The sequence below is a fragment of the Pleurodeles waltl genome, chromosome 4_2 (genome assembly GCF_031143425.1).
Source record: "Pleurodeles waltl isolate 20211129_DDA chromosome 4_2, aPleWal1.hap1.20221129, whole genome shotgun sequence".
In the NCBI taxonomy this organism is placed as follows: Eukaryota; Metazoa; Chordata; class Amphibia; order Caudata; family Salamandridae; genus Pleurodeles; species Pleurodeles waltl.
Window position 1 is genome coordinate 520,524,276 of NC_090443.1, and position 21,239 is coordinate 520,545,514.

The 21,239-nt window shown below is 44.0% G+C and overlaps 1 protein-coding gene across 5 annotated transcripts in view; it reads left to right on the forward strand.

Moving 5' to 3' along the window:
- Positions 1 to 20,311, forward strand: part of LOC138293040 (flavin-containing monooxygenase 1-like) — a 378,358-nt gene extending 358,047 nt beyond the window's left edge. For all 5 annotated transcript variants that reach the window (XM_069232027.1, XM_069232025.1, XM_069232028.1 and 2 more), the window contains one exon: positions 18,741 to 20,311. In XM_069232027.1, coding sequence (XP_069088128.1) covers positions 18,741 to 19,086 — 346 coding nt within the window. In that variant the 3' untranslated portion in view covers positions 19,087 to 20,311. The remainder of the gene's footprint in view (positions 1 to 18,740) is intronic.
- Positions 20,312 to 21,239: the final 928 nt, after the last annotated feature.

A 21,239-nucleotide genomic window follows, 5' to 3' on the forward strand; every position in this document is an offset into this window, starting at 1 on the left:
GTTTCAGGTTTTAAAAACATGTGCTGATAAATAGACATGCACATGGAAGCCAGAGTAATGTTCTAAAATGGGTCTAGGTATTCCACGATTTCTTTCCTCTTACAGGATTTGGTTTTGATAATCCTGTCCCGTTTCGTCATCTTCACCACAATGTCTCTGAAAAGGTTGCACGCTTTTCGCAAGATCATTACCGCTGCCTGCCAGTGGGCTTTCAAATCTGTTTGAAAATGAAAAAGATTTTTACGGTTTTCATCGTACCACTGAAGAAAGCTCTCTTGTTCAGATGGCATCATGTGGTCGACACCGTAACAGTCGGGCGGAGGCATTGGACCGCCGTAATTCTGATTAGCCCATGTGTTAAAAAAGTGAGGGAAATAACCTTTACATCCTTCAAGCCCAAAGGCTTTTGGTAACTTGCTCAAATACCTGGGCAGAAAATTCAAGGTGTCTATGAACCCAATTTCAAAAGGCCCAACCTTTAACAGCATCATTTTGGAACCCTGGGTGATGAGCTCCACGTTTAGCTTTTCACAAATCAGGCCCCAGAGAATAAAATCCGAGTCGTACTCTTTCGAGTTGTGAGCTATCATTGTATACTCGTAGTATTTTCGGCTGCATGAACGTGTTGAGGAAATCATTCAGACACGTCTGGCCTTCAAACTTCCAGTTTTCATCAACTGTTAGATGATGGGCTTAAATGTAGTTAGGCTGGTGCACACCACTCTCCTGCGTACACTCTATATCGAATACAATATAGTCTGTTTTTTTCTGGGGGAGGCCTTCTAGCATATAACACTTGTGTGCTGTTCCGGCTACAAAATATGCTTTACACTTGGGACATTGCATACCTTTACAATTGCGGTTGGCGGCCCTGTAGTGCCCGCAAGCCTGACAGCCTGATTTACGGGCGCACTGTGTGGTGAGGTTGATGTGTACGTTCAAGCAGTCTCACAACTGACAAAACATCTTACACGTCGAGCAGTTCACCTTCTGAGTATCGTTGTCGACAAACCAGTCCCTCTGACACATTTTACAGTGCATTTCACATGGGTCTGGTCCGGTTGTTGTATATGTGGTCGCAATGCTTGCACACATACTTGGCTCCTAGAAAACCCTTCAGGTTCAAGGTACTGTAAAAGTGGTTTTCTTTATGAAGCACATAAACGTTTTTGTTTTTCACACGCGCACCTGTAGTGAAGTACTTCCAAGAACGGCTGTGGTACAGAACTTTTACTGTTATGGCAAAATGGTTCTCAAAAAGTCCCAGGTCCCCAAAACCAACTAGTCTGTTGGGTGGTATTTGAAACGCCTCGTGGGCACATAATGACATTGTCTGGGTAGCTCGGTCCACCAACAACCCCACCAACAACCCTGCGATGCTCGCCGCCAGGCACATATTGGTAGCTTGCCGATGATTTTACTGTACATGACACTCTTTAAGGTTCTGGAAGCACCGCCCGCACGACCCCTATCAACAAGGGCGACGATTCTGAAGGTCCCATACACCATTAATTCAGCCTTGCTCTGTAAAAGCTTAGACAGGTTTTCTAGAAATGTCACAGCGTGAAACACATCTCGAGATGACCGTCTGGTGTACAGAGGACTGTTGAGACCCTGCCCCTTTAAACGTAGCTGGAAAAAATTGTTAGGCCTCACATCATGTAACAATCATTCTATGAGCGTTTGTACGGCCTGGTGTATAGCTATAACACCCTGATCGGAGGAGTTTATAAACTCCTCATAGTCCTCATAGTCCTCTGTACCGTTAAACCTCTCTAGAGTACGACTGAACCTTCTGACACTTTCTAAAAACACCAGTTCTGAATCTTAAGCTTGAGGATTTCCGCAGGACGGAGGGCTCCCTAGGGTATCATTCGGTGGTGGTTGACTACGGCTCATTGTTGGGGGATTTTTAGGCTTGCTTGTGACACTTAGGTGGTCATTCTAACCCTGGCGGTAAAAACCGCCAGGGCGAATGACCACGGGAGCACCACCAACAGCCTGGCGGTGCCCCTTAGGGCATTCTGACCGCAGCGCTTTGGCCGTGGTCAGTGCAGGAAAACCGGCGGTCTCCCGCCGGTTTTCCGCTGCCCGTCAGAATCCTCCAAGGCGGCGCAGCATGCTGCGCCGCCTTGGGGATTCTGACACCCCCTACCGCCATCCTGTTCCTGGCGGTTCGCCTGCCAGGAACAGGATGGCGGTAGGGGGTGTCGCGGGGCCCCTGGGGGCCCCTGCAGTGCCCATGCCAATGGCATGGGCACTGCAGGGGCCCCCGTAAGAGGGCCCCGCTTGTATTTCACTGTCTGCATAGCAGACAGTGAAATACGCGACGGGTGCAGTAGCACCCGTCGCACCTTCCCACTCCGCCGGCTCGATTACGAGCCGGCTTCATGGTGGGAAGGTCGTTTTCCCCTGGGCTGGCGGGCGGCCTTTCGGCAGCCGCCCGCCAGCCCAGGGGAAAACTCAAAATACCCGCCACGGTCTTCCGACCGCAGTACGGTATTTTGGCGGCTCCCGCCGGGCGCGCGGTGACCGCGTCCGGCGGGAGTCAGAATGACCCCCTTAGTCTGGCTTTCTTTACTTTTCTTATTAAAAGCTTATGGTTTCAAGCGCTACTAGCCCACATCTGTTTATTACAAGCCCAGCTGTTGTTAGGCAACCAATCACAGCCTATTGGAACAATAGTTGGTGTTTTTACAGGAGGTGTCCTTGCCATTTCACCTAATGCGGGCGGGGTTCCTTCAGGATGTTTGGGGTTGAGCCGGCTCTGAACTTTACCCCTTGAGGTCCGGAAAATGCCTATATTTTCTCCCAACTTTATATTTTGAGGCCTTATGGGGAGTGTTTTAGGTGTTGAGGGTGCTGCTTTTAGGAGTTTCAAACAGTTCGGGGGTTGGCTCTCACAGCTTTTTGGTTTTGGGCGCTTGTAAAATACGTAGAGCTTTACTGAGTATATCCAGGGTCTCCTTTTTATATTTAGACTTAAGGACAGCCGTATTAATAAATGTGGTTCTTATATTCCTTAGGTAATCCTGCATGCCTAGTCACAATGGATTTTCTTCAAATTAAGCATGAACCCTGGGCTGAGAATTTCCTGAACCTCCCTATCACTCCGTATGCACGCACTCTATACCTGCAGTTAAGATATGGTACATTGCCTACCAATGGTTTCATGGCCCATTGGCCTTCTAACATCGCTACAAATGATAGGTGTATTTTCTGTCAACATTGTAAAGAAACATCAGAGCATGTATTATTCTTCTGCCCTTTGTATAAGACACCAAGAAAGAGGTGGATTATCCCCCTCTGTAAAAACATGTCATTTCAGGATAGAGTAACTGCCATTAGAATCTGTACACATGATTTTTCTCCCAGGGTTGCCATTCCAGTTACCAAATACTTATCGGAAGCCTGGTACATCCGTCGCAAGTTCATTGCACCCAAAGGCTCCTGAGTCATTTCTATACTAGTCTTTAGAAGGATTTTAATCTTCTCTTTTTATCCTTTTTGTATTGCTTTTAGTAGGAAATTTCCATTACGAATTTGTTGCCTTTTTTATGACTACCAAGACTGCACAAGCTTATATAGCCTTCCCATATAGTTTTTCTGTTGTTTTTTTTGATTGGTACTCTGATAATGTTTCCTTTTAGTCCAATTAGACTATTTTCTGTCTTTTTTGTCTTCTGGTTGTGCACACTGGTCCTCCAGCCAAAAAGTTCTACATTTTAGTTTTTAGCTCTGTCCCCTTTTTTTATTATATCTATTTATGTTTTATTTTATTGTATTTATATATATGATGAAATGCTTTGTCCTGTTGTTCTTATTGTTACAATGTTTTGACGTCTATTGGTTTTATATTGTTACTATGTTTTTATCACATTCTTTTTTCAAGTATGATTGTTATTACTATCTTAAATGGACTAGATTTCTAGACCGAATGAACTTAATAAAATAAAATACTGGTCTGCAGGGAACTGCGTCTACATTACACGTCGCACCCGTAAAACAGTTAGACCTTTGCAGATTACTTGGTGCTGCCTGAGGCATAACTGTGTTTTTAACCGAGAGATCTAGAGGAACAGTTTGTATCTCAGGGACCGGCTGCTTCTTCTTTCGTTTCTTTAAGGAGAGACGGTTTATTTTTGGGTTGTTGCACTTATTGGAATCCCCTTTATTGGTTTTACAAGGTGCTTGATGTTGTGTGTCTGCTGTAGCAATGGCTCCACTGCCTATATGTCCCATCCCTTGCACAAATATAGTTTCTGTAGAAGTGTTCGGTGTATTGGTTGCAGGGTTTATTTGTAAAGCATTGCAGTGCTTAAGGTCTGTACCTGGTCTACAATGGCAAGCTCTAGAGCCTAGTCGTGGTTTGTGCTGATGTCCCCCATTGACCTCCGTGGCTGTTGATGCCTTTGTGTTTTGAAGGGTCCCTGTCATATCCTCTAAAGGCAACGCAGACCGCTTGGCTTTACGGCAGACACCTTCTGAGATCTTTTGTGAAGGTTCTGTGATGTGAAAGATAAAAAATACATTTTAGGTATTGCTAGAACTGCTATATCCTTAAGAGAGAAAAAAAAGTAGGTAGAGAGAGAGAGAGAAAGAGAGAGAGAGAGAGATAGAAAGACGTTAGGATTCTTAAGGTTCTGCATTTTTAAAACACACCTGATGTGCTCCCGCGGTTGGGGCGTTTCTTTATAGGTGTTCCATGTTTAGGCGATGCAGACTTCCTTTTCCTGTCTGCCTTTTTAACAACGTCAGGTGGTCCATGTGCGGCCCCATGGGTTCTGTATGGAAGAAAAAATGAATAAATGTCACACTTATAATATAACACAGTGACTATGAGTGTTCTCTGAGACATCAGCTAATTTTATTTATCCATAAGAGGTGTATCTTGTTGCGCTGAAGACTTTGCATCTTGATCCTCTAGGATCCCCTGTAGGGCTTTGACAGCCATCTGTACTTTGGCATCATATCCTGTATAAAGAATGAAAAGTATCAGAAAACATTGTTAGAAATAAAGCAAAATAGGTAATAAGGGTAGGTAGTTGACATGGTTCTCTAACGATAGGACTACAGATAGCTGTACCTTGCTGAAAGGCATTTATTTCCTCACGGGTCGACACTTGCTCTTGGGGATGCTACTTACAAAAAAAGAGATATACTTGATTTTAGATTGCCATTCATTTTTATGGTGCCGTCATAACACATTCATAGATATACTATAAACCTGTAAAAACGTTTACTCATTAATTGCATACACAATTAAGTTATCTCACTCAGAATGTTAGCTTATAAGTACACTATCATCCCCTTACATTGTTCTGATGGTACAATACACAAAGCCTCTTGTTCAAATTTCTCAAAAACATACACTATTTATTTAAAAGGTCCAAAGGGCGGCGCTGCTGCGCAACATAATATCTAGGAATCTCTCAATAAGGCATTATTTATATAGTTCCAGGTGCTCTGCAGCTTTATTTTATTCGTATTACAATACCACCTCTAGTCTTTATAACGTCATATAATTACACTAATTATAAAAATATATAACTCAACACAATTTAAAAACATTACAGTTCATTGAATATATACATTTACAATAGAATGGAAGCCGGATCCTAGGATCCGCTTCAGGTTTTTGACCTATCTCTCCTATGCTCTGAACCATGTGTAGGGGGCAGAGCACAATCTAAACTCCAGCCTGGAGCCAGCTCCAACACCCTAGACTCAGTCTTTGTGAAAAATTGCAGGTTGTAGAGGCAGCATGGGGGTCTCTGCGTCTTTCTCAACACCACCCCATGTCAACAGGACCCTGACCTAAGGTGAGTGGATAGGGGTTTGTGGGGCTTGAAGCTGCTGCTCCAAACCCCACCATTGATACGTTGTGTGGTTGGGCTGGGGCGTACAGGGCAAAGGACACAGAGCACACGAGGACACACACACAGTGTGCTCTGTGTCCTCTGCCCTTTAGCCCCTCAGTAATTGTTTGTTTTAGCTTTTTAGTCATTATTTTATTTTTATTTATTTTTTATTTTATTTTTTAAATATAAAGAAAAAAACAATGCTGAGATGTCGGCCCCTGGGGACCTGAGCCTCGTGGTCAGGGGTCCAAGGAACCCCTCTGGCTTGAAACGCGCAAGGTTCAGGCCCTCAGGTGCTTGCCTCGCGCCTTGCACATATTGGAGTGGGGGCAGGGGGTCACGAGGACCTCCTGCTCTGCAGCCCCCGTCTCAAGGGCAGAGACAGGGTCCGTAGAGCACAAGATCCGCGACCCCATGCCTCGTAAAATACAGCTTTTTTTATTTTTTATTGTAGGGCCTGGGGGCCCAAGGGCGCAAGGCTAGGGCCCTCAGGCCCCTGTTTCCCACCTAGCACATTCTGGGGGGGCTACAGGGGCCGGGAATCTCGTGCTCCATGACCCTCGCCTCAAGGACAGAGATCCTCTGGGCAGGGCTTATGGAGCGCAAGGCTCCCGACCCCTGACACGAGGTGCTGCGAAGCAATGGGGCCTCGATTCATTGCCTTGCATGGCCCGACAGTGAAGGGTTATCCCTACACTGTCAGGCCGTGCAAGCCCATGGATCGAGGTCTTGTGAGACCAGACCCAGGGGGGTGCCAAATGCTTACGCCCTTCAGCACTCCCCTCGAACTCTGACGCTGGCTGGTTGTGTTGGGGTGGGGCTTGGGGTCAGGGCCTCGTGCTCGGCGACCCTCCAGCCCTGAGGAGCTCTGCCTTCAGGGCAGGGACCGCCTAGCACATGGCTCACGGTCCACGCCCTGAAGGCAGAGACCCTCAGGGCTGGAGGGTTGATGAGCGTGAGGCCCACGACCCCCCCAACCCCTAAGAGCTGCAAGGTAAGGGGTTCCAGGGCTCAAGGATCATACCCTGCAGCCCCTGAGCACTGGCCTTACTGGCTGATGGTGGGGGTCGTGAGCATCATGCTCGGCTGGGGTCACAGAGCTCTATCATCACTGACCCCTCCCAAAGGTGCTGTGAGGGTCATTAAGGCTGCAGGGGGCTCAAGGCTCACACCCTGCAGCCCCCAGGAGTAACGTCAAAGTGTGGTTTAAAGGGTAGGGGGCCCATGAGCCTGGCACTCGGTGGCACCCTGCCCTGAAGGCACGACCCTCAGTGCAGGGGGTTGCCGAGCACGTGGCCCACAGCTTCCCTGCCCCTAAGGTGCTGTGAGGTCCGGTGGGCTTGGAGGACTGCCTCCAGCCCCCTGGCCTTAGCATTTGGATGTTTGGAGGCAGGGAGGCCCACGAACACGTGGCTTGTGGCCACCCTGCCCCCTTTGTGAAGCAGTGGCCACCAGGGAAGGAGCACGAGGCACGCCGCTCCCTCCACAAAGAGCAAGGGTCTTGGGGTGCTGGGACAGGGGTAACCCAAAGCTTGCAGAGCACTGGGCACCCCTCTCCCCCAACTGCAAGGTAGTGGACATCTGGGGTAGGAGCTCATGGTTCTGTGCTCCCACCCTCCATGATCACAGGCCCTTGGGGAGCAGGGGCAAGGGTTCGCAATGAGCGGGATGGGCACCCCCCTGCCCATTTTATCATAACTAAAAGATATTATGCGCACCATAAAAATAGAATATAATAATAATAATAATAAATACATTTAATAGAAAACAAGTCCTTAGATAATAGTATTCAAGGTACATAGCACAGATGCTCCGTGTGTCCTAGGGAAAGGGGACTGGAGACAGCAACAATTTGATATTACATTACAAAAATCTACAAACATACCATAGTTATTTACCTTCAGTAGAAGCTGGTTTGCAATACCAGTTTGACCTCTGCCCTTCATATTTTTCTATGTGCTGGTCTTGGTAGACCTGCTTTCCACAAGCTTCAATTCGCCGCTCACAAATAGAGTCTTGTGAGATGCTTGTGTGTATGGTCCCTATGGGGGCTTTTTATACTTGCTGTGACAAGCTAATTATGCATAGGTATTGTTGAGGGGTGGGCTTAGAAATATATTAGACTGAATGATTACACTTTCATAACACTTCACCATGGGGGGGGCTACCATTTTCCACATTGACATCTGTTAGCATGTATGGGTCATTCTAGCTTGCAAAAACAGAGGTTGAAAGTTCACTGTTTGATGTAAGCAGTAACAAGCAGGTCAGATAAGATACTATGGCTGGTGGGACGCAACTCCTCTAGAAAACTACATATTTGTCTGAAGACACCCATTGGTTATTCTGACTTTCAAAAAACTTAGGTTGAAAGTTTGCTGTTTGATGTAAGCAGTAACAACTGGGCCAGATAAGATAATAGGGGTGGTCAGCAACTCCTCTACAAACTACGTATCGGCCTGAAGACCCCATGTGGCCTTTTAGGCCTCACTTATCTCCCCCTTACACAGCTTATCCCCTTAGGTAACTGTGACTTGTGTTTTTAAAGGTCATGCTCTAAGTCCATATACATCCTGCTTGGCCCTTTCTGTGCCTGTGGGCTTCAAGATTATTATTTTTCTTTGAATTTCACCATCATACATTCCCTCTAGGTTATGCAAGGCTCTGGGGAGGGTGGGGGATCTCTACGTCCTCTGAGGAGGCACATTTCAGCCCAAACACCGTGCCGGCATGAAGATGCCCAGACTTGTCCTCTTAGGCCATGAAGCATGCCGGACGCCTGCACAGCCTCATTTTCACACAACCCTTAGACCTACACACTAGGGACAGCATCAGGGCACGTGACTAACACGGCATCACACAATGTCACAACCCAAGTGACTAACCTGCACCGACGTCATTGCCTATGTCATCACGGGGTGGGGTACCCACGTCATTGCCTACGTCATTACGTGGGCACGGTACCTACGTCATTGCCTACGTCATCATGGGGCGGGGCACCTGTCAAAAAAGTTTGATGGAAGGTATCCCCTTATACTACTTATACACAATACCAAAAACACTACAAGACAATACTTAATGTGAATAAATTACATATGCCATAATGACTCATGGCTTGGTAAAATCACACCAGGTGTTACCCATCCTGGTACTGCCATGGGCTCACAAGTTGATCTGTATAGCCATGTATGGAATGTGGATAAAATGTGGAAAATCAGTACTGCCCCAAATTAAAACCATAATTACAATGTTTTTCCTCAGGACTAAGGGCCATATGACACAGAATGGGCAAAACTGCTTGCTACATCTGGCACTAAGTTCCCTAGGTATGTTGTGGAGAATTTGTCCATGGTAAAATATGTGGAATCTCCACACTCTGAAATAGTAGGTGTGGTAGTCACAAACTAATTTTTATTTCTGATCTGGGCAGAAGTGACTATTTATATATTTTGGAACACAGGACCACTCATAATGAGGGCCAAAGACATTTTCAAAATCACTTCTGGCTTAAAATGTAATGAGCACAAGACTTCAGCCGTACAACCGCTTTAAAATGCAGGGTCTAGGTCATGAATCTGTTCACAACTTGCTACCACTTTACCTGTCAGACTCTTTCAGTCTTATCATCCACCCTTACCATCTTCTTCTGCTAACCTACTGGCAACTCAGTGACCCCTCATTAGAAGATCTGGATCTAGATTTTTTTGTGTTTAGGCCTCCTCTATCTGTACAACTTTCCTCAAGCATTAACAATGAAAAAAGGGCCCCTGCCTAGACACTTTTTTCCCAAACATTAAGGTCTTGCAAAGAATCGAATCCGAAAGCGAAACATTAAAACAGAAAGCAAACACAAAGTAATGGGGAAGCATTGCAAAGTTTATTTAGTTAGGTGGGAATACTGTGGAGGAATGCTGACCTCGGGGCATGGCGAGTCACAAAAGGGCCACCTGTATGCACACTGGGCTCCAGTGGCACCACAACATTCTGAGGATCAGGTTATCTATCTGGTCAGCCAGTGCTGGACCACCATGCTCAGCAACGTCAAGGAAACAATAGGGAAAAAAATAAGACAATTTGGCATAGAGGGGACCCCTGTATTTCTCAGTACATGAAGGGGTCTATATCTTGCCCAGGTCTTTCAGCTCAACAGATATTTTAGACTAGCTGGATCCAGCAAGTTGACCTCCATATTGTGGTGAGGGGAGCAGCAGGCTCAGACTCGTTTCAGCAGACCAGGAGTTCTTGAGCTGCCCCTAAGAATCATAATTATCATTTTTTCATGCAGCGCAATGCAGCAAGACACCTTGCAGTACTGTGTTAAAGGGAAAGACCAGGAATTTAAAATTATACTGAGCATTCCTGTCCTTTCCTAGCACTGGTGCACCATTGGCTGCTTAGTGCCAGTGCAGGCACAGACAACAATCACCACCCAACACGCCCACAGGACTGGGTTGTAGTGCAATCAACAAATAACAACTATCATCTGGGACTGGTTTCAGTCAGTGCTTCTATCCCAAAAGGTCTATGAGCCCCATATGGCGGCCACAGGGCAGAGGTCTAGTGGTTTTGGGATAGCTGTAATAGATAATGGAAGTGCACCCTCCACGTCTTCCTGAAGTTCTGCTGATGCGAGTAAGGCCCAGAGTGAGATGGATGTCTTCCCCTGGGATCGTAGGCCTACTATTTGTGTTTTCCTGTTTTATGGACCTGAAGGCCTATAGACGTTTACAAATAGCGGATCATGAGTAGAACTTGTGGCAATACTTTAATACGGTGTTGATACTAGAGCCCACATAAGCATTGATTTACTGATTACTCATTGTTTTTGGCATTTAGTGGCTTCAGTAAGAACATTACCACTATGAAGTTTCCTCTGACCTGTCAGCAAGACATGTTAGTTATGGGCATGTAATTGGTAGTTTGCTCACAACGCCACACATAAGAATTTCTCTATTCTTTAATATTACAGTGCGATGTTGTTTCAGTTGATTTGTTCTTTGGGGCACATACAATTGACCTGTGAGGACATTTTTCGACGTGTAGATACGTAAGTGATTATTCTGAGCATGCAGAAAATTTCCCAACACTCAGATGTCTTCTGACACGCTGAATTAACATTGGATGCTCCATTTGCGGAATTCAGACTTGCCAATTTCTTGGGATGTGCACGTGGTCACTTGAGGCATCGATTACATGCAGCACATCACTTTCCTACTGTGCTGGTATGGTGTAAACATAAGAGGTCATTAGACCTGTGTGGGTACTGATATGTGGTGTAGTTAATGCTGGGCAAGGATTTAATTCCATTCTATTTGATTCATAGGTGTGTGAAGTAGACAATGGCATCCTAAGGAGACCTCTTGAGTTATTCAGGGTTCAAACGTCAACAATATGGTTGCAGATGATTTATGAGCTAGGGGAGTAGCCCTGATGTGCAGGCAGGTCGACAAACTTACTACTCCTGCAACACCATTTGGAAATGTGTAATGTGCCATTGTAAGGTGTTTTATATATTTGTTTTTGTATGTTTTTCTGAGCTATGCATCGTCTACACTATTGATTCACTTCTTCACACACTATTTGAAATACTTGATTGATCATTGGATTTAATATATATTCATATTTGATTAATTCAAATGAGGTGTCCAGTATGTTCATGTACACTGTGTTCTTTACTGTAATAATTATATAAGTACAGAAATTGGGGTTCAATTAAATTTGGGACCATCAATTAAGTGATTGAATAAGAGTATAGGGCTCACAGACCTTTTCAGATGATAGCCTTGACTGAAATAAGTCCCAAACGATAGTTGTTATTTAGTGCCAATGCAGGCACCCTGACGTCATGGTGCAAGGGTGCCTGCATTGTAAGCAGTATTGCTTTTGTGCAGGAAAGGACTTTTTTGCGCAAAAACAACACTGAGAGGCATTTTCCACTTTCAATGTGTGTTGCAGAATGCTAGGCTCTAGGCTGTATGGGGGTTCGCCCATTGAGCCTAGACCTGGACTGGAGACTGCTTTGACTATGACGTACATGTCCAACCAAGCCTCATTAGCCCCAGTAATTGACTTGTTGCCAGAGATGGTCCCCCACATCAGACTAATGTAGTCGTAGTCAACTTTACAAAAGTTTTCAAAGTAACCTCTAACTGTAGTAGTTGCCATTGCTCTTATGCGATTTGTGTAAAAAGCAGTGATGTAGTGAATCCTAGTTTGATTTAATAGGATAACAGGAGTTAGCTTAGCCTTTGGCTTGCAGACTTGTGCCCCCATCACCTAGTGACTTTTCACCTACTTAGCTTGCTCTGTCTTAGCCCATTTAATTATTTAATTCATCTAAGATGGCTGCCTTGTTTATAGTTAGGCCACTTGTTATGCTCTGCATTATCAGAGCCACAGCGCTAAGGCGTCAAGATCAAGCGACAAAGACAAACTAACAGTAGGTGTTCACACTTAGGGATTTTCCCTCTCTATACTTTCGAGGGAATTGTTTATAATAATTGCTGTCCCAAGCGTGTCTGTTATCTATTGTTTGGGAACACACCTATGTTAGGGGTCCTGGTAGATCTGTATAAATACATCGTACTTTAGACAGATAATCAGAGGGATTCCGACCAGAGAGCATTGCCACCATCGCTGATATCGATGCTACACTTCCTCTTGACGCTAACCCAGTCTTCGTGTCCCTGCGGAGTCTGAGATAGAGACCTCATTCCAAGGTAACAAGGGTTGGGGGGTCCTCTCATGGACATGGCATTGGCAGATTAGGTTTAGCAAACCCAGCTCTCCTTTAGGTAGGAGGTTAGGCCTATAATATTAGGATATTAGGGCATATTACACCTTGAATGTCTTTATATGCTATTGCAAGATGGTGGGGGTCTTTGTAATAATGACTCTAGTTTTCACAATTCTGTTTCTTGCACTGTTCATTATCCTAATCATTGCAGCCCATGCAACATATCGCAAATTGCAGTTATGTTAAATAAAAACGATTGAAACGTTACTGCATCTTTGTTATTGCCTGTGTTTGAATGAGACATAGTTTATCTGTGAGAAAGGGGTAATCTCTGTTTAACCACGACATTCCCTGATACGTCTTACTCTCCAGTCTATGCGTAAAGGCTGCTACAAATCACCTTTTACTATTGTGTTTTTGGTGAGGTGCTGCTAGTGAGCCGGTAAAGTTGGGACGACAGCTGCGACTTGATGTAGGATAGGCATAGTCACCTACAAACAAATGTACTGTCATCCTTAAACCAGCAGTCTTGCCTAGAGCAAGAGTCCAGACTACGACAGTAATCTAATATTTGCTTAGTAATTTAAATATCTGGGACCCTCTGACAGACTTTGTTCATTTTGGTATCAGACAATTCCTAAAAATAACAGCTATTTTTAAGTCTCGACTACATAGAGCATGGGCTGAACTGTGAGATGTATTATTTATAATTCTGTAGGCTTACAACCCACCCACAGCATACCATTTGTTGTTTTCATCATCACTCTTATTTACAATCTTTCAATTGCTTACCTCCCTTAGGCTTCCCTTCCTTTCATGAGTTAGCTCCTCCCTGGAGAATGGACCATATACATGTGCTCTTCCTCATCTTTGTTCATCCTCATCTTTTTGCAGCACACTTTTTTCTTTGTTTCATAAGCGTTTCAGTATTATTCCTAGATGTGCAATGTGCTTTCCTACTTTTAACACAGGCATAGAACTTCTTATTTATGTTGCTTTCACCTTATCTCCTGTTTCTCTTGATGCTTTGGTTGCTTACACACATAACTGCCTAGTCTGTGTCACTCTGACCTACCCCACTCTCCACCACTCCATTCCACTTCCCTCTGTGTCACACCACTCCACTCTACTTTATGCTACTCCACACCCCTCCACTTCACACAGTGCCACTATACAGCACTCTACGCCACTCCACTCTGTCACTCTACTCTAAGTCACTCTACTCTAAGCCACTCTGCTGTGTGCCATAACTATTCTATGCCACGCCACTCCACTTCTGCTCTATGCCATAACTATTCTATGCCACTCCACTCCACTCAACTATGTCACTATATTTAATGCCACTCCACTCTACACCACTCCCCGCCACTTTACTCCATTATACCCTGCACTACTCTATGCCACTCTATTCTGTGCCACTCCACATTATCCTTCCCCACTCTACACCACTCACGCCACTCCTCATCACACAATGCCACTCTATGGCACTCTACATCACTCCACTCTACGCCACTGTATGCCACTCCATTCAACTGTACGTCTCTCTACTCTGCAACACCGTACTCTATGGCACTCTACTCTATGCCACTCCAGTCTATGTCACGCCTCTCTAATCTATATCACTCTACTCCACTCTACTTCACCCTACTCTATGCCACTCTAATCTATGCCCCTCTAATCCACACCACCCCAATCTTTATCACCCCACTATATACCACCCCAGTCTTTGTCACCCTATTCTACACCACTCTATTCTACGCCGTTCCATCCTGTGCCACTCTATGCCACTCCACTTTACATTATTCCACTTCACGACACTCTACTTTATACTACTGCACTCCACTTTACACCAGTCCACTCTTCATAATGCCACTCTACTCCTCTGTAGTCTGTGACATTCTATGCCACTCCACTCCCCTGCACACCTCTCTATTTCACTACACCCCACTCTATGCCCCTCTACCCTATGCCACTCTGGCATTCTACTGTACACCACTCTACTGTACACCACTCTCTGCCACTCCACTCTACACCACTCCACACCACTCCACTATATGCCACCCTAAGCCACTCCACTGTACATAACTGAACTCTATCCAACTCCACTCTACACCACTTTATTCTAAAGCACTGCTTGCCTTTCCACACAATGCTACTCTGTGGCACTCTATGCCACTTCAAAAAAAAGGGGGGATGGGAGGATTTATGGTCCAGTGTATATCCTCCAAAGAACCTAATAATAGAATATGATACACTGTTCCAAAAGAATAGGGAGAGGGAGTAAAGGAGTCCTGATCATCAGGAGCAAGAGTCCTCACACACCGTACTTGGTGTCATGCTTCATCATCGGACAGCTCCTCGTCAGACCGGCGCTGCAATGTCTGACGGGCTCCCCCCTAAAAAGGGGGGGCTCTTTGCCGGAGATCTTTTTGTTTTTGCCGATGGTGCCGCAGAGCCAAGTATGGGTCCGTGGGGAAGGAGAATACAAGAGTAAAGGATAAGATTGGCTCAGGACCCTCACTAAGTGATTTATTCTTTGATGTTGGGAAATGGCCAAGATTAAAAAAATGCCAAGGGAGTGAAAATTGAGGTAATGCTCAGACACTCACACAAGACAATTCAATGAAGGAAGTCGGTAATTATCCGAAATTCCTTAATATGTGGTCAATATGTGGTCGACATGTTTCGCGTCTTCATATGGTCTCAACAGGATCCTATGACGCTTCTTCAGGACCTATTAAATAATTGGACTTTTTCAATTGAAACCCAGGTGAAAAAAGAGAAAAAATATATATATAGACTCCTGCAATCTATCGTTTACAGTCAAAACGTTGTCAGTCACTTACTAGGATAAAACAGGACTGGCTTTTTCCTATCAGTCACCCATCTCCACTAAAGAAAGGGCTTCATGGGATCACGTAGGCCTGATGCCCGATACACAAACAATTTGTGTGCGTTTCGGTGTCCAGACGCAGCACCTACCCTCATGCTCCGTTCCCGAATGACACTCCATGTCACTCCACTCTTCACCACACTACTCCATGACACTCAACTCTACACACACTACTCTAGGCTACTCTAAATCATGTCACTCAAATCTATGCTACTCTATGCCACTATACTGTAAGCCACGCCATTCTACTCCACGCCACTCTACCGAACATCACTGCACTCCACTCAACTTTACTCTACACTCTGCACTGCTCCACACTATGCCTCTCTACTCCACTCTCCTCTACACAATTCTCCTCTCTGCCACTCTACTGTATGCCATACCATTAACTTTTAGTCAAGTTGAACAGCAGCCATGCTGCTGTAGAATATGGCTAAACAGCATTGACAAAACCAGCAGCCCTCACATTGGCGAGACCTATAGGCTGTGTGAATGCTTGTTGTAAATTGGTGTTGGATTTCCTTTGTGTCATGTTTCTTTCGCATACAACTGTTTTGATGTTTTGAAATGTTTTGCACTTGTTCCTTTGACAAAGCCTGCCTGCTCAAAGCCACAGCTACCCAGGATTGAGCTAAGATTTTGCAAATGAGCCTGATGGAACCCAAGATGGATTTGTGATTTTATTACCTGGAGGGGTTGCACAGCCACACCTATAGTAAACAGCTGTCCTTGCAGGCCTATAATAATGTATAGATTACTAAGGCCTCAGGGCAGTCACTGATTCTGATACACTTCTCCTTTCTCACGTTTGTGGAGCAGTTGAGACTGTTTATTGTCTGAGCTCTTCCACCTTTTACAGACAGATTGCCCTGACCATGGTTTGCAAGTAAAAGACTTCCTTTTCCCGGCAGCCTATACTGAGAGATTGCTTTGGCAAGAGGAAGGTTGAGTTATCCACAAAAGAAGCATTGTTCTAATTTAGGATCATGCCTCTTGGACTCAAGACTGGATCTGCCAGTTTTCAGGGATTGGTGACCTTACTCTGAGTGGCCTGGAAGCATTCTTCATTGCCTTTGTCAACATTACTTTATTCAGGGACACCAAGACAATTCAGCTCTGACACCTGGAGAAAGCGTTGCTGATATTAAAGAGAGCAAAGGTCACAGTGAAGGCACCATATTGTGGCACATTGGATAGAGCTTGGTGATCTACTTTGATCACCAAGTGAATGGACAAAATGTGGAACATTTCAAGAGCAAAATACATCCTATTGTGGTTTTGAAAACATCAACCACCCTGATAAATGTGTGCGCATTCTTGAGCCTTACAGGGTTCTACAGAAATGATGTGGAGAACTATGGTCTCATTGTTGCTCCTTTGACTGTGCTGACACCTAAAGCACACACCATTCCCCCAAAATCCAAAGAAGGGGAAGAGGAATGAGTGGGCAAGGAGTCAGAGAGGTTGCCTCCAGGTTAACGAGTATGTTGAGGAGCAAGGTACAAGTTATTGTTCTTATCAGTCAGTTGATGTTTTCCTTTGGGTCCTCTTTCCACTAGCAAATATTTCATCTTTGCACTTTTTTCTTTTTTTTCAGGTGCCATTTGGCACTATTTTCTTTTTGGAAAGGTTTATCATTACATCACTATTGATGAAGGTCAACCCAGCCGTTGACTCTAACCCACCTTAAGTTTTACAGGTTGAAGCAGTGCTCCCTCTATTGTAAACTGTCTAGCAGTTGTTCAGATTTGCTCCTTTCTCAAAACCTTTTGTTGTGAAAGCTGTACACATAATGGTGTTTCCTATTGTTCCCCAAAACAATCCTGTTCTGATTTCCCCACAACTGCATGATACCCTATTCGTTTTTCAGCCTGTAACAATTTGTTTCTGTCTCAGCAATTTAGAACGTTGCTTCCCTGATTGAGCCCTATGTTGATCCTAAGTAACATTACAATGCTGAATTGTTTTCTCTTAAGAACTCAGGAACAAGGCAAGATGGGACTCCATCATTTTGAGACAAATTGGTGCAATAAATGAAATCCTCTTTCCTTCCTTCAACCACGGAGTAGGACATAAGTCTCTATGCTAATGAGTATAGGGACTTAGGCCCTTATGTCTACCATTGCGACCAACCAAATAATGCATAAAGGAACTGACTTTGCAGCAGAGGATTAAAAGTAATTGAATAACCATATAAAAAATATATAATTGATATGTTTTCAATTTCTGTGGTGGTGAAATCATGGGTTTGTGAATCGCAGAAGTAAGAATTACCTCATGCAAGACTGGTCACCAAAACATCTTACCCCTCACAGTGGCTATGTGAAAATTATTGAAATTGACAAGTGAAGTAATGAAAGCACAACATGAAAATAAACAGCTGAGTGGGATACATTCAGTGAACATACAGTGCAGCATATTGAAAAATGAGCATTATAGCATAATTCATAACTCCTAAAGATCAATTTACTCATGTTCCTACAGACTCAAATGACTCCACAGTTGAAGTAATACAAAAAGTATTTTTCAGACTATTACAGTTTTTGAAACTGACATCATGTCTTTTATTGCTTTGTAAGTCTGTAAGCTGTGCTGATCTGTTCCACTGAATATGTTAAAACCCTGCTTCTGCTATGCTACACCCTACTGTCAACTTGCAGCATGTCTGACCAATAGGAGGTAAAACAGGGAACCAGAAATACCTGGAGAACATTTCAAGCAGAAAAAGATTTGTATGCACTCAAAATATTTTTTTACTTTTGCAATACACTGGGCGTGTAGTCTCTTAACAGATCTTCTTTGACAACAGTGGTGTCTAAGGTGGATTGGGATGATTAGGATCCATGGTGGATTTTAAAAAATCACTTCTTGCTATGTAAATGACGTGCATGCAAATGTACTGCATTGAAATGTATCTTAAGTAGACACACTGGAAACCGGGCATGGGTCTAGCAATCCTATAACTCCATTGTACACCAATGTTCTTAATACTGCTCTGACTTGTGTTTAAAAGACAGATGAGGTTGAGATTTTCAGTAATGATCAGAAGTTAACTGACTCATTTCAGCATAATATGATTTTCATTGAAAGAGTTCTTCCCCTAAGAATTACCTGAGGTACGGCCCTTCAGTATTACATGTAGTTAAGCACGTTGACATGTTAATAATTTAAATATACCATATGATGTTATGTACTTGCAATATCATGAATGAAAATAATTTAAACCACTAAAAATTATTCTTTGATTAAGGTATGGAACCCTCAAGGGAAATGCCTTTCAAGTGGACATAATTGAATATGTTGATGAGATTGCTTCGGAGATTGGTGTCAAGCCCAACTTCTTCCGTCTCCTTCTAAGTGACCCCAGGCTGGCGCTGGAAGTATTCTTTAGTTGCTGCACTTCTCCGCAGTACCGATTGACTGGGCCTGGGAAGTGGGATGGAGCTCGGAATGCAATCTTGACCAAGTGGGACCGGATGCTAAAACCCATGAAGACAAGAATTGTGAAGAGCAAGTCCAGGAGGTCCCCATTGGCCATAGTACTTGGACTTCTCTGTCTCTTTGCTTTATTTGCTTCTATCTTTCTGTTCAATTGAATGACAGTATATCTTCCTCTTTACATTTGTTTTTTACCAGATTAATGCCGCTAATATTCCTAACTGATCAGATTTCCTATTAGGTTCCCTCTACATTTATATTGAGCTATTGGTGGGTGATTTGTAAACCTTTTCATTAAGACATGCTCATAGGACTTTTGAGAACAGTTCACCTGGTGAAAGGTCTGACAGACAGCAGTACATAAGTCTTGAATTGATGCCATGGCTCGAAAGTGCCACAGTATTTCAATCCCGATCAATCAAGCCTGCTCTAGCAACCCTGAAGGTGCCTGTGGAAACTCTGTATTTCAAACAAGGGCCTAGTTATTAAGAATTACTGTTATACTCATCCCAGGCAACTTGAGATTGCAGTATCTTACTCACATCCAAACAGCGCCAGTAGAAGAAGAGCAAAGTTAGGTCCAATAAATGTATGTATTCTGAATAAAAATGTTTGCCAGCCATCCTTTGTCAACTCTAGTTATTGTGTAGGTTTCACCCCCTGTGGGTTTTTTCTTTCCTATTTCCTCCCTTTTTACTAATGATTTACTTCTTTCCTACATGATACACAGTAACCTTTATTATACGGTACTAATTGCCATCTCCTAGGCTATGATTTATATTTGGTTGTGTGCATACAGTCATAAAATATTTTTTTGCCGGAACAGAGACCTGTTTGCATGACTTGCATTCTACCTATAATTATGTGAGCTATTCATCAACAGCCTGCTCCCATAACGCTCTACCATGTCATCCTGCCCAGCAACCTGTTAGTGACTAACCCATCAATGGGCTGCTAAGCAACTGTGCCCAGCAACAGGTTGGTAATTACCAACACCTAGCAACACACTGCTTAGCCATACTCACCAGGCAACCAGCATATACAGGTGCAAAAGAATAACCTGGTATCAGCAAGTAAGAAGGGAAGCACAATCTATATGCCTTTGGAGTTCTACTCGTCCAAGCATACTTCCGCTAATAAGTCAGGGGCTCAAACCAGTGTGCCACAGCCAGTTTTGTGGGCACTTGAGATACAAGTAGAACAGGATTTTAAAAACCTTGCAAAATATCATGTTGGCGTTTTCATTCTTTTCACTCTAATATAATTTGCCATTGTTAGTATTTGTATTATTTTCATGGTGATCTAAGTACTATATTTAATGTGTAAGTCATATATCAACTGGTGAATTATGGTTTAATAAATCTCCATTATTGTAACTTTCAACTGTGTTTGTGCTGATGTTGGAGGATCTGAAATGGGGTAGGTCTGAAAAAAACCTCTCTTTCCAGTATCCTGTCTCCGAACGCCTCTTTTCCAAAATGTATAGCCCAACGGGGGAGGTGTGAAATACATGTCAATTTTCCATTTCTATGTAGGGGCAGGATTATCTCAAAGTCTCTAGGGGTTAGGGGAATCAAACTGGCTGTGCTCCCACAAAAAGTGGGCATGGAACAGTAGAGACATAAAATGGTCTGTTTTCCTTTGGGCGCTATAAGGGCCAGTATTCCAGTTTTTAGTCATGCTGTACCATATTAGAGTCACCAATAGGTGCCAACTAAATGCTTTTTAGCATTGGGAATTGGGTCATCCGTTTTTAACAAATGTTGTTAAATTTTAAAGCTATTTAAAAGACTCAGGGTATTGCCAAGCCACTGAGTCTTTGTAAACCTGAGTGATGAACTAGATAGTCCCAAAATATGCACTTTGCACTTACAGCCCACTTGACAGGAATAGGGTTTGTGCTAACAGGGAGAGAGAGATCACATTCTTTATAGGGTCTATGATTCAGCTAGATTACATATGGGCAGCTAAACCTGCAGTGGATGGTAACAAAGTACATTCCTGCTCGCTGACCTGTCCAACAAATGTATGATGGAACAATGAATGGTGGAACTACGCATGCCTGAACAACGCGGTGGGACCCAACGACCGCATTGTTACCACAAATGCATTTAAGACGCATGCCTTTACAATGATTTTTTGTTGTAAAAGAATGCCTAGTAAAGGAATGTGTGGGAACGGCATGCGTGGTTGTAGCATGTGATCCCCCCTCCTGCACTAAGGCCCAGAAGTACCCCATACCTTAAACAAAACTACCCCGGATACTGCCCACCTTCCCCGAGCCCTAAACCCTTCCCTGACCTCCCCCACC